This window comes from Cucumis sativus, chromosome 6, assembly GCF_000004075.3.
Source record: "Cucumis sativus cultivar 9930 chromosome 6, Cucumber_9930_V3, whole genome shotgun sequence".
Lineage (NCBI taxonomy): Eukaryota > Viridiplantae > Streptophyta > Magnoliopsida > Cucurbitales > Cucurbitaceae > Cucumis > Cucumis sativus.
Genome location: NC_026660.2, coordinates 18,930,205 through 18,943,813, shown reverse-complemented (window position 1 = coordinate 18,943,813; position 13,609 = coordinate 18,930,205). Strand labels below are relative to the sequence as shown.

The 13,609-nt window shown below is 33.8% G+C and overlaps 2 protein-coding genes across 4 annotated transcripts; both read right to left on the bottom strand.

The window, feature by feature from the left end:
• Window positions 1–735: 735 nt before the first annotated feature.
• LOC101222746 (protein KRTCAP2 homolog) lies at window positions 736–3,674 on the bottom strand. 2 transcript variants are annotated; one of them, XM_004149384.3, is made up of 5 exons: window positions 3,521–3,674; window positions 2,948–3,106; window positions 2,372–2,423; window positions 1,436–1,502; window positions 736–1,103 (listed from the first exon to the last, which is right to left on the bottom strand). In XM_004149384.3, the coding sequence occupies exons 2-5, from the start codon at window positions 3,101–3,103 to the stop codon at window positions 1,013–1,015; spliced, it is 366 nt and encodes a 121-aa protein (XP_004149432.1). In that variant the 5' UTR covers window positions 3,104–3,106; window positions 3,521–3,674; the 3' UTR covers window positions 736–1,012. The 2 variants fall into 2 exon arrangements, with proteins under 2 accessions (XP_004149432.1, XP_031742452.1); XM_031886592.1 differs by lacking the exon at window positions 3,521–3,674 and adding an exon at window positions 3,445–3,466.
• Window positions 3,675–5,485: 1,811 nt separating this feature from the next.
• LOC101204002 (NAD kinase 2, chloroplastic) lies at window positions 5,486–11,605 on the bottom strand. Of its 2 annotated transcripts, XM_011659120.2 has the most exons (8): window positions 11,152–11,600; window positions 8,735–10,621; window positions 7,613–7,734; window positions 7,375–7,516; window positions 7,051–7,275; window positions 6,884–6,958; window positions 6,106–6,207; window positions 5,486–5,903 (listed from the first exon to the last, which is right to left on the bottom strand). In XM_011659120.2, the coding sequence occupies exons 1-8, from the start codon at window positions 11,347–11,349 to the stop codon at window positions 5,700–5,702; spliced, it is 2,955 nt and encodes a 984-aa protein (XP_011657422.1). In that variant the 5' UTR covers window positions 11,350–11,600; the 3' UTR covers window positions 5,486–5,699. The 2 variants fall into 2 exon arrangements, with proteins under 2 accessions (XP_011657422.1, XP_031743379.1); XM_031887519.1 differs by lacking the exon at window positions 6,106–6,207 and having other exon boundaries at window positions 11,152–11,605.
• Between the last annotated feature and the right edge of the window lie 2,004 nt (window positions 11,606–13,609).

The following is a 13,609-nucleotide window of genomic DNA, read 5'->3' as shown; positions in this document are numbered from 1 at the left end:
TCAAAGGTGCTAAAGACCTATTTAGCATTGAATTGCATTTAAAAGTGACGTATGTCTCACTGATGGATATTGTTATGGTTATAGATAATATTATTGTTACCATAAGAGAATTATAAATTTCACCATTACCGTTAGAAATACCATCATCCATTAATCTTAAACAGTAACAATAATGGTAAATGATACTAGATAGCAAAGTAAATAGTCTAAACCATAACTAGATTACATTTGCAACATGTACAAATAAATATGATCAAAAGCAATTTGTTTATGTTTGTATTGATATTCATTACTGAAATCTCTACGCAATTACACCAATTTAAATACAAATTGGTAAATGCAACCTGTGATTAGGTTACATTTATCATGCATCTAATAACTATAATAACGATAACAATTACTCCAGCAACGGATTTATAACTCAAAATTTAGTTGATACCATGCTAGAACTCGAATACATTATATAATTTACTTCAATACGATGATAGAACTCAATATACAATATATTGATAGAACTCAAATGCAGAACATTGAAAGATAAAACGGTAATCAAAGTACTCTCTAAATAGTGTCAAAGGAACTATGTCCTTTTCAATTTGCTACCATACCCTTCAATAGTCTAATTATTTTCTGATAACATTCACACCATACAATTATCTTACTGTTTCCGTTTAAGAAATTGCTGCCAAAAAATGTACCAAATCATCGCATGTCAATATGCATATCATGTTCAAGGAATCAACAATAACAAAACGTATTTATTAATCTAAATACTCTCTTTTGTTTTTATAATATTTTCAGAAATATTCATTGATAGCTAACACCACTGTTAGTTAATGTTATAATAGCTATGAATGTAACAATTGTTCCCACAGCCGCTCCTCTCCAAAAACGAAAACAAAACAAAACAAAAAACACAACTAATCATAGCTAGTGATCCTGCAGAAGGTAGGAGTAAAAGGAAAATCTCAAAAAACAACGTAGTTTCGGTCTGACGAGCTAAGTTTCCATCTCAGTGTCTTTTGACTCTAGATTCAGATTTAGATAGTGCCATACCCGAAAGCTTGCTCAACTCATACAGCAGTCCAGCGGAGAACAAGAAACTGCAGCAGAATAAGATCATAAAGCTGTGAAGTTAGACTAACAAGATACTCAAAACTTTTAATATAATTGATCTCAATATTTTATGTGTGAATAAACGTCTAGAGTTTGTTCTCTTCCCTTTTGAAGTATTTGAAGTGAGATTACCATTTCAATTCCTATGTTGCATATTAGATTATGACAAGATAAGTTTTCTTTCTTATAATCTAAACTCTTGAATCTTTATGATATACGTTGTTTAGGTTTTATAGACTATACTGGTTCCTTCTACATTTCTTTCTTTCCATTGGAAGTAGGTACAAAATCTGTGAGAGAAATAAAAGTCGGAAAATACCATGTTGTGATGCAAACTCTATGAACAGTGCTTGCAGCAATCAATGCAACTGCTTCTGCTATGATGACTGCAAAAGAAAAGTACATGAGTTGATTTTGATTCATCTACAAGGAATTTGGCACTTGCATTAACTAAGGTTTTCATCAAACATCAATGAAAACTCTTTTGTTATGAAAGAACATGAAAGAAAAGAGCACCAGGAGCCACAAAATCTCCAACCTTTCAAGCTCATCGTTAATCAATGTCCAGTTCCAAATTCACAATTGAAATTTTAGAAGCAATACTGTTAAATCTAATGAAACTAAAGAATTCCATTGAAATATATTACAACCACTTGCATACTATCTTTTGATGTTCACCTAGTGTAGAGATCTAGTACAAAATCAAGAATTAGTTTAAATAATGAAATTTCAAACTCATAAAGAATGCACAGATCAAGTGCATGACTAACAGGTATTCAATCAACAGAATAAACAAAGCAACACAATATGAAGAAGGCCAAAAATATAGATGTAGATCCATAGAAAATTTTGTTTTAACAATTTACTCATGAAAATAAAGCGTAGCTGCCATGAGTGTAAACCTAACCCAGAATATCATCTGGTGACTTAACAAATGAACAATTTACAGAAACAGATATGATTGTTGCAGGTCTATAAAAGAAATCATCAAATATTACCAATCTGCAGCATTAGTATTAGATACTATTTTCAAAATAGTCAGCGCTAGCAACAAAGCCGAGACTCAAGAGATATCAAGAGTAAGCTTTTCCCTTGTTAAGCTCACCCAAAGTTTTAAATACACAACCTTAGAGTGGGTGTACTCAGAGACCGCAAGCTTTAGCCAACAGGCCACATCATAGGACTAGTATTAGACAAACTTATTGAGCAGATAAAAAAAAATTGTGCAGACAAGAACACAAGCTATTAAACTTACCAGCTCCCCATCCAGTTCGCATGCCACATGTTTCCTGGAAGTTTCCTATAAACTGCAAATAAACCAAGAGAGTGAAAATCACCGTGCTGAATCAACAATTTAGCTGAAGTGAAAAGCATAGACTAAATATAGATTGAGCTCTAAATTGCACGTGTAATTGAAGCAATAGGACACAGTCCCAAGTTCAAAATTCTGTATGTATGCAACTTTTCATGTTGCTGATGCAATTCATAGCTTTGCTTAAATCCATGAAATACAAGTGGTTCTATTACGTTTTACAGCAAAACCAAGTCCAAAATGTCATAACCATTTCCAATCGATGCAAACTACAGAATATGGAATGGAAGTCAACGAAATACTGCATATTTGTATTTAAATAGTATCAGTTATTCAATTTCCATGTAATTGACACAGATGTTACAAAGATGGATGTCTAAAGGACGGGACCAAATACTAATAAAACGTTAACTGTCCCATAAAATTCCTGTAAAATCCCCATCCAGAAATACCCCGGAAGAGAAAAAGCATCGACGCGTTTGTGAAGACGGTAAAAGGATAAAAAGCGTATGAACTCACTGTTAGAAGCACCAGAAACAGAAGAGAACTGACAAATCCTCCAAGTATGGTAAACAACTCCGATGAAGCCAATTTTCCTCTATACATCTCTTGAAGCGAAAGAATGACAATGAATAGAAGAAATGAGTAAAGCATGGAACTCCCAGACCCCGCCATGGCCTTCAGCAATCAAAATGCACAAAAACGTCAAAACCAATAGCAAACTATCAAACTAGGAGAAATGACAGCAACAGAAACCAGAAACTAAGGCAAACAACTAGATCGGCGATCAAAATAAGCAACAATATACAACCAACTCCATGCATCATCATGTAAAACGATTACAAAGGAAAAGAGAAATGCGGATCCGAAACAACAGAGAGAACGTGCATCTCAGCATAACTACAAACAACAGATTAGTCTAAGATAACCTGATCGAAAAAACTGAAACAGAAACCAAAGGGAGATGCAGTTTAAGTTCAAATTGCGACCAATTGAGTGAGAAAAAAATGGTATAACTTAGATCCCGTTGAATATTTTTGCCCTACGATTTGGCCGCCAACAAAAGGGATCGGAGAAACGTTAAGCAAATACCTCCGGCAGCAGCTTTCGATTCTTCTTCTCTGACGACGAGTCGACGGTTCGAAGCCGGTCTCCTTACTAACCTGCTTGGCTGCTACTAATACAAAGTTTTAAGCAACCGAACGGTGTCGTATCAAGGGGAAAAACCTTCCATTTATTGAAAAACAATTTGGGTGGAGTCGAATGATTTTTTTAAAGGAAAATTGTAAAAAATAGAATATTTTACAAAATATTACACCAGTAGAAAAATAACTCTAATAAATTTTGTCTTTTATAGTTTTGTTCGGGTGTAAAAACCATTTTTGTGTTGGTTAAACGCCTTGAAAGAGTAAAGCGCTAAGAAGATATAACGTCGAAATTGAACACCTAGACAATCCACGTGCTAAATAGCCTTGTATACCACTTGATAGAATAAGTATCTCGCAATGTCTAGATAGAATGCCTAAACTAACCGCTTGATGTCTCGCCTAATTTAGTGATTAGAACGCCTAGGAATCAACTAACAGGAACTTATCACGTACTACTCAATTCGTCTAAAGATTAGCTCGCCTAGTGCAATATAGAAACTTGTTAATAAAAAGATGGCTAAATTGTAGATCTCGCTTTCTTTAAGACGTTTCGTTGCTTTGCTCTTTTGCGCAAAAAAAAATTGTTAAATTTGTTTTGCCTCGTCATCTCTAGGATAAAACAACCTCGTTCTTCAATCAAAATTGCATTGAAATACCAACATTCAGATGGACACTTGATTGCTTGAAAAACTCACAAAGAAATAGTTTGAAGGAATGTTTTTCTCACAGTGTAGAATGAAGAAAGGAAGATGTTTATAAAGTGAGGATACTGAGAAAGACGGCAATTAAATGGGGAGTTTTAATCTTGGAAACGTTTGTAATTAAGAGAGGATAACGTTAAAATTAAATATATAAAAAAATAAAACGTTTACTCTTTTATGACGCCAAATAATCACAAAGATTTTGCATTAAAGAGACAACTATAATATCATTATTACATCTCATCTCGCCTAGGATGACGGCCATGTATATGGAAATTGATAAGCGGAACTACCTCAATCACATTTAAGAACTCTTCTTATTCTAGGTGAACTCCCACAACAGTAATAAGAATAACCCGATTTAACAAATAGCTAACAATTCCAAAAAAGCTAAATAGATTTTGGCTTGAAAAAGATTGATCAAATATCGAGAATAAAGGAGAACTTATTTCTAACTTCAAGCTTTCAAACTCTCCACAATCTAATTGATCAAACTAGATTGAAAGTCCTAGACGTGCATTCTAACACAAGAATACAAAAAAAAAAAAAAAAACATAAAGCTTGAGAGATAACACTTTATAGAAATTTCATTCAAATTCAAGTTTTTTTTCAAAATGTGGAAACTACAATCCTATTTATACTAATTAAAAAATGTTATATGAAGCACACAACATTTAATTTCATGCTCTTTCAACTACCCTAACAAATGGAAATACATAACATTAAATAAGTGCATATTAAAGATGTGAATGAGTCTAGAAATGTATTAAAAATGTAAATGAATCTTAATTTTCTAGATTCTTTATGTTCCATGAGTGTCCAAGTGACTCTTCAAGTTCCAATTCGTCATTAAAGGCTGAATATTTAGCTTGAAAGTTAATCGTCCTATAATTCAGCTAATTAATGTCAATTATTTGCTTATCAGAGATTCTAGCTAATCGCATAGTCATCGCACCAAGGATGGTAGCTTGTGTATGAAGATTAGCAAGTCTTAGTTGCCTACCCATATCACTTACGATGACAGGACGCAACTCATTTATTTGTCTTCTCTCCTTTCCAAACTCACAATTGGATCGGTATTTTGTAATAACAACGTTGTCATGCCGACCGAGATGGTGCATTTTGAGCTTACAATATTTATTGCACCAATAACTAAGGCAATACAAATACACCTTTATATTTTTATTGATAGGAAAGGACAAAGGACGGAAATGAAGGAAGTGTATAAATTAATCGTATCAATATTGATTAAAAAATAATTATTCTAGTTATGATCAAATCACAGTATACAACCATTTTCTCTTCCACTTTTGAGAAACTATTAGAGAATCGACTATTTACTGTAAGACCCAAATTTTCTATATATGTACAGTGATTTACAGAAACCTCATTTATTGATTTGAAATAATTGATGGTGTGGCTTTAAAGGGCCTTTTGATCAAGCCTTTCATTCCAATTCAAGCACCGAATCAAGCTGTGAAACCAATCACCTGTTTGATCAGACTTGTTTACAGTTGGGAGTGGATGCCTACTCATGGATATCCTAACAGAATCTCCTCTTGAGAGTTGTTGCCTTCTCTTTCCGTCAAAAGAAACCCACGCATTACTCCGTGCGTCCTCGGGAATCTGCCAATATAAGTAGAGTCGTAGTCGATTAAGACATCAAGTTACAAGAAGAAAAAGAAGTGTGCATTTGATCACAATATCGTATTGTTGGTAAGGTAGAGATATTTGAATCTTAGATAAATTACTTCAGGCAATGCATGTATGAATTAGCACGAGCCTGTGCTAATACTCGAAAGCATGGTTCGGTTCTAAATGAAATCACCTTTAACTCAAGTCGTGCAGAGTCGGGAAGTATAACTGGTCTAAACGAGAGAGAATGGGGACATATTGGAGTAAAAAGCATGCAAGGAACATTCGGATGCACCTGCAAGATAGAAGGCTATCACTCGAAGATGCATAATTACCTTTAGTAAAAGAATTACAAAGCAATTTTTTTGCTTTCCACATCAAATAACCTCCTGTGTGACATAAAAAGGAAGTATATTTGCCAAAAAAAAAATAGCTAAAAGTTGTTGCAAAGCTTTAGCACTTTCCTGACAACGCAAATAAAATTATCCTATGTAGAAAAAGAAGTAGATTTCCCAAGAAATACAGAGCTTGGCGTTAGTTAAACATAAATTGCACTTGTGTATTAACATAGTAGTCTTGAAAAAAGCAAAAGGGTACGACGAATTTAACAAGAAAGAGAACATGAGATATGTAAAGATTTCTACTCAAGATACATGCACACCAAAAAAAAATAGCCAAATCGGTAATTGCACCCAGCGGCTAGTTTTCCATAATCGCATTCAAGAACCACATTTTCTGTTATGCAACATATGACCAGAAACCACTGCAACAATGCGGCATGTAAAAAGAACTGGGCATACTGACAACTAACCTATTGTTTTTAGGAAATTGAAGGTACAGCAAACCCCAAATGTACAAGCAACCATTTATAATGCTTGAGAAAACCCAAGGTTTCTAGAAACAAAAGGGTTTCAAACGAACTTTTAAATCAGTAAAAACCAATTGGTTACGTGACACAAACACTAGCTTACCATCGAACCCCCTGCTGCGGTAGAGTAAGCAGTGCTTCCAGTAGGGGTGGCCACAATGACTCCATCACCCTGGACCTGAAAAATGTTTCCTTTATGATATCACTGTTGAAGATAAAATACGATGGACCGGCATATCAACCAGAGTAATTTTCCAAAAGAAAACCTACCTTTGTTATGAGTCGATCATGTTCATAACATTCAATTTTGGAAAGATATGGATTGGAGCCTCGATCAACAACAACTTCATTAAGAATATTAAATAACTTCCCAGGAATAGCTTTGCCATTTCGAAAAATTTCACACTGAAGACGCATTCTTAGAGTTATATAGACACCATCGAGTGAATCATTTCCATGGATGACTTGTCTTAAGTCCTGCCTATAACTATCAAACTATATCAAAGAAGTATTATTATCAAACAAATATTCATCATCATCATCAGTGTAGAAGTCAATCAAAAGAAACTGAAATGCTCGAGTAAGAGAGCTTACAGCGTGAGAAGTCAAAAATCCAAGAGACCCAAGATTAAATGAAACAACTGGGGGAACGGCACTTCTAAATAAATTTGATGCATGGAGAATAACCCCATCTCCACCCAAGCATGCTACAAAATCAACTTTCTCATGCAGGTCACTGCACTAAGCATACAACAGGATAAGCAAGTCCCTGAAAAAGGAAATGTCAAAAAGTACATCAACGCAATCACACTTAAGATCATAAGTGTTGTACCTGGTGTCTTGGCTATAAAAAGTTTGGACAAATCCAAACCCCGGAATTCTTGCAAATATGTCATGTATGTCAGGTTCAACAAGGACATTCATCTTCTCTTGATGATACAAGAACAAGGCAACCTACAAAAAAAATATAAGAGGTAATGTTTTTTTTAAAGGAAACGAGTCTCTTTTATTAATTAAAAATGAGACTAAAGCTCATAGTACAAGAGAATGTACAATGAGGAAAAGAACCCAAGGGTTAGGAAAGGCACTGGGACATCTCAACTAAGTTGAGACCCCTTAGCGTCCTCATCATATCCTAACAAACTAAGATGGACACGGCTATTATAGCTAGCAAACAGCCATTACAAGTAATACATGAAAACTAATGAGACTATCCTTGTTAGACAGAACTAATAAGTCTGAAAAGTGACAACAAAACTAGCTACAAAACCATCCAGCATCACTACACTAATTATGCCGAAGAAATAAAAGCACTCCAATTCAAGTTCAACTCTAAAATGCTATAACTATCAAACTCCTTAGAGGTAATGTTCGGGACTTCTTTGAGAAGATAGAAAATTATCACGAAAGAGAAACGTACAAAGTTAGAGCTCAGAGTTCCACAACGGTCCTCCATAAGTATCAATTCAGAAGCCTTTATCTTAAGCAAACACAATATTTCATTCGTACTGCAACTGCCTGATATATTTCACTTAATTTTAGAGAATTAAATATCATGTACATTCAAATATGTGTCTTCTTATGTAAGAGAAAAACCCATTACAAAGAGGAAACAAAATAAATATTTGCAACTAATATTTACAAACAAAACATCTCCAATTAATAGCACAACAATTTAAATATATCTTCAAGGTTCCATGTAGTTTCCATTCTTTGGCAATGGAGAGTCGACCTAACTGGAGAGACCAAAGTAAGAATAAATTGACAGACTCCACTTGTTTTCTGGCATAACCAGGACCTACCTATACATTTAAATGTTTAATTGAAAGTGTATACAAAAAGTATTTACAATTGACCTTTCCTCTAAACAATTAGGGATAAGTTTTCCATTTAAAATTATATGTTATTTAAAATTAGATTTCATGTAAAATTATATCTACAGTTTCTATGGTACCTCTTTAGCTTCTTCCATTAGCTCTTGACCCAGCTTTTTCAGAAGTAAAACAGTCTTAGGAGTGGATTTCCACATGAGCATCTGCTGTTGGGTACTAGGATGAGTAAAAGCCAAAGAGGATTCAGTCACTTTTTCTCTGGCACATGAAAACCCATCTGTTCGAACTAAAAACATCTCAGCCTTCTTTCTTGATTGCACCCTTACAACACCAGTGGCAGAAGCACACATATTTCCTTCCACAGATTCCACGTTACCATTGCTAGAAACTGAAGTTGCTTGGCCATTGCTCTTTAAGTCATTTATTTCTGATTTAGATGGAACCTTACCTCCAACAGCAGCAGAGGCTACGGTCGTCAGAGGATTCCTTCCTTCCACTTCAAGTCCTTCAAGAACAGGATTGGCAGATACATGACTATCACCATTGCCATAATTCATCTTCGTAGTAGATGCATATTGGGTCTTCGAGGATGAATCTTTCACACTTGGACTGCCATTAAAATTTCCTGCTTCAACAATCCCAGATTTATCACTATTGTTAACACTAGACCTTTGTACTCTGCTAGCAGTTACCTCCGTAGAAAATTTTTCTTTTGTTTTCATTCGACGGTGTAAGTAGTTTTGAGGAGAAATCTTTTTGGTCCTAAAAAAGTTGGACATTTCTTTTCTTGAAAAAATATTGCATGGAGGAATCTGAGCTTTCAGAGGGTCAATTTCAATCCCACCATTAACAACTGCTCTTAAAGATGTCGTATCTTGTGTAGGACTAGGTCCGTTGTAAGCTCCATTTACATTCTGACTAACTTCTGCATAATTTTTTCTGTTAATTGAACTATGATGAGCACTATCAAGCAAGAAAGATTGACTATCTTCTGCACATGGAAATGTTTCTCCAATAATAGAAATTTCCAGAGACTCTTTTGCTCCATTTTGATTAAGTTCCAATTTGGAAGAGGTGTCTATATCGACTGGAACAATTGTCTGATTAGAGACAATCTGTGATCCACTTCGAGTTGCATATTGTCTCCATCTGGATATCATGGCAGACGTTCTCCACACACCCTCCTTACTGTGAAGATAGATCAGCCCATTGCTGGCATCTGAAACCAATGATGCAAACTTCTCAACTTGATCCATTTTTGGAGCAGTCCTAGCTTCAACAGGAATTTTTATCACTTTAACTTTTGCAGAACCTATAGCGTCATGCAAGGATGCACTATAAAATTCATCTTTCACCGTTTCTGCCCTAAGATCAACAATCGTTTTAAATCCTCTCTCAATTAACCACTTCAGACCTTCTTCAGTTACCTGACCACCACTCCAGAAGGCTATTTCAGAATTTTTTGCTGACGTTTCATCCTTGGAATTATGTAAATAAACAGGATTCCAATTGGCAAACAATGCATGGCAGGGATAATCCTCCCCTCTGGTGAAACCAGAATCATAACAGACATTCTTTAGCCTTTGAAGTTTCCTCCATACATTCAAACTACGTTCATCACCAGGAATCAAAAAGTTTTCAAGGGCAACATGCAAGCTTTCGCAACACCTTTTCATCTCACTCCTAAAGGCAGCCAGTGGAGGAAGATTATCCTCCGTTGCATCTAAATTTGCACCCCGGAAAGAATTCATGGCAGATGATCTTCCAGAAAGTACATCCTCTCTTCCTTTGTTTATAAGTGATACTAAACATCCAAGAACAGAAACTATTTTATCCTCAATCAGTGGATTTTCCCCTGGTGAAACATCATACGAAACACTGCATTCACCAGTGAAGGGATTGCAAAGAGTATCCATTAGCACAGAGTGGAGTCGTTCAGCAGTCCTAAAGATTCTACAATATGCCTCAACTTCTGCAATATCGCCAGGAACAGGACCCACCCATGGTAACTGCCATAAATAAAAAAAATGGGAATGACTTACAATCAAAATTCAAAAGGACAACCTTTTCCCAAAAAAAAAAAAAAAATCAAAAAATCACAAGGACGAAGTTAAAACACAAAATATAAACCATCCAACAGACTTGTATCTCACTACAAACTCAAAGACAACATGGAACACAACAAAGCAGTAGCCCAAGTTCCCCACAGGCCACAACTGAATATACAAAATCTTAATTGAGGGCCATCTCAAAGGGGGGTTTCATTGGCTTAATTATGCAGCAAAATAATCTATAAAGCCCATGAACCTAAAGGGTTGATATGTAGCTGATTTGTTACAAACAGCAAAATCCGAAGTTTAAATAGATAAATACGCCATTTTTCTGATAACCCTTTCGTTCCAAGGCGCCAAAAAGTAAGGAATTGAGAAGACGAAGGAACTAAAAACATAAAATTAGAAAGAAGGGTAGCATCATCCCCATTGCACGAACACGGTGCTCGACAATTATAGAGTAGAAAAGAAAATAAAGTCAGAGAGACCTGAAAATCGGAGGCAGAATGGAGAGATGGAGAAGACTTGGAGAGGTCGGCAGTGACAGCGAAGTTAAGGCGCCTCCTGATTGGGTTCCAAGTGTGGCATTGGAATCCGAGAAATCTGGCATGATTAGAGGAAGGAAAGAGAAGAGGAAAAGGGGAGAGATAGGAATGGATCAAAGAGGCCGGAAGAGAGCGATTCATGGCGACGGGTATGGCGTCCAAGTGCCACTGGAAGCAACATAACACACCATAAACACTTAGCTGAATCAAGTCTCTCTTTTCTTTGATTTTCTTTGCTTTTCTTTCTCAATCTGTATCCCTTCAAAGAAATGAAATGGTTGAGAAGAAAAAGAAAAATGGCGGGTGGTGTCGGATTTCAGAATATAAATCCTTCTATTACTATTATTTGTGGATGCCATTTTGTTCCTTCTTTTATCTTTTCTTTCTTTACAATGGATTTTAGGCGCATCCCAATCTCTAATACTCCATTCTTTCCAAATATTAACACAAAAATATCTTCCATTTCTACTTCTTCTTCTTTTTTCTCCTTTGTTATATGTTTCTTTAATTCCCTCTTCACATAACTAATAAAAATAACATTTTGTCATGTTTATAAAAAAAATTAATTTTAGTGTATTTTTTACTACAAAACATACGAAAATTTTAATAAAAATATTACCATCTAAAAACTATTTAATGAAAGAATGTTTAATTTGGTTTGTGTTAGGTAGGTCATAAGCTCAGTTGTGATGACCTTGTTTCAATACAAGTGATCTTTAAATGACTTAATCGTCCCTTTCTTTTTTTATTAGTTTGATTTGTGTCATAGATATAATATTAATTTCACATGCAGATAAGAATTTAAATTTTCAATCAATTCATGATTTAACATGTTATAAGATTTATAATAGTTAGTCCGCAAGATCTTGAGAATATTATATATGTATATATATTCGTTTTAGATAGGATGTTTTCATATATAGCAAAATGAACTAAAGTATTACAGTACAGTAACACTCATAAATATTGACATACTACTATCATCCATTATTTATCACTAATATACTTTGTGTCTATTAATAATAAATTGTATTATTTTACTATATTTAATATTTTTATCATTTTGAAAAAGGTTTGTTTTCTTACACAAATATTAAATATTTAATAATAAAATCATAATATAATGTAACATTTTTATTGGGATATTAATATATAAATATTTGTAAAAGATAGTTAATGAAATAATTAAAAGAGTGTTGAATCTGGTAGGTTGTAAGCCCATTTGAAATGAACTTGTTGAAACGTGTAATTTTCAAAGGACTTATCTTCTTGGGGTTAGTTTGAGTTGTATTGAAAGATATAATATAAAATTAACATTCACTTATCTAGTAGGTCACGTGTTAAAACCTATAAGAATTTTAGAGATATAAAATTAAATTTACTTTTATCTATTAATTTAAGTTCGTGAGTCATTAATACTTGAATGTGTTTGAAATAAATTTTTTTTGTGCGAAAAAATGTAGATGAAAATTAAAATATAGTTCTCACTTGTAAAGTCTCCTGTCATGTTTTAATTTGATCTATAAATTTGTTTTAGAAAGAATATTATCTAGTACCTCAAGTTATCATCTACATATACTAGCTCATTACCTGTATTTATACTAAAAATAACTTGAGATTAGACATGGTTTGATTAATCTATACTATATTTGAACTTGATTAGTTGATTTGTTGGGCTATAAAATAACATTAAATTTCAATTTGTTAATGTAGTTTACAAAAACAGATAAATATATTGCTGAAGTATTATAATTTCATTGTCTTTGTGGATAAACATAAAATGAATGGTCCTCAACAATCTAAATAGAAGATTTTGGTCAAATCCAATCCGAACTATTTGCAAACAAAATAGTCACAATCTCTTCCAAAAGTCTCAACCAATTTCTATTCAATCCTAGAAATTCGTATTAACTCTTAAAATTGAATTATTTAACATTAACTCTAAGTTGGCCGAACACTCCAAGAAAACATTTTAGTAGTTTTTGTATTTGGTCTTATAATTTCCAAAAGATATTTTAGTACCTTCTGTACTTGATTTTATAATTTTTAAAATATATCTTTCTAGTCTTTGTTCAATTTAAAATGTTCTTTCAAGTAAGTTGGAAAAATAATCTTAACCTTTTAAATCAACTCTTTTAACCCTCAAAAGAGTAAAATTTAAATATTCATAAACCAAAAGAAGTCAAGCAATACAAAGGTATATTTTGAAAAATTAGCAATCAAGAACCTCTATTCTTTAAAACTTTGGGATTAAAAGGACAAGTCCTTTAATAAATTGGATCTCAAGTTATTTGCTCAATCGCATTCAACTATTTTAGAATTTCAAATTAGAACTCAAATTCTCCCAAGTACTTGAAAAAAAAAAAGTAGAAGAGATGAAATTTCATTAGTGTGGACTAAT

Coding starts and splice junctions, on each gene's coding strand:
- LOC101204002 (XM_011659120.2), bottom strand. CDS start 11,349: ATGAATCGCTCTCTTCCGGCCTCTTTGATCCATTCCTATCTCTCCCCT. Junction 7,735..8,734: donor TAATGGAAGAAGCTAAAGAG/GTACCATAGAAA, acceptor TTTTTTTTGTAG/GTTGCCTTGTTCTTGTATCA. Junction 7,276..7,374: donor GATTTTTGACTTCTCACGCT/GTAAGCTCTCTT, acceptor TCTTTGATATAG/TTTGATAGTTATAGGCAGGA.
- LOC101222746 (XM_004149384.3), bottom strand. CDS start 3,103: ATGGCGGGGTCTGGGAGTTCCATGCTTTACTCATTTCTTCTATTCATT. Junction 2,424..2,947: donor TGTTTCTGGTGCTTCTAACA/GTGAGTTCATAC, acceptor GTTTATTTGCAG/TTTATAGGAAACTTCCAGGA. Junction 1,503..2,371: donor GCGAACTGGATGGGGAGCTG/GTAAGTTTAATA, acceptor TTTCTTTTGCAG/TCATCATAGCAGAAGCAGTT.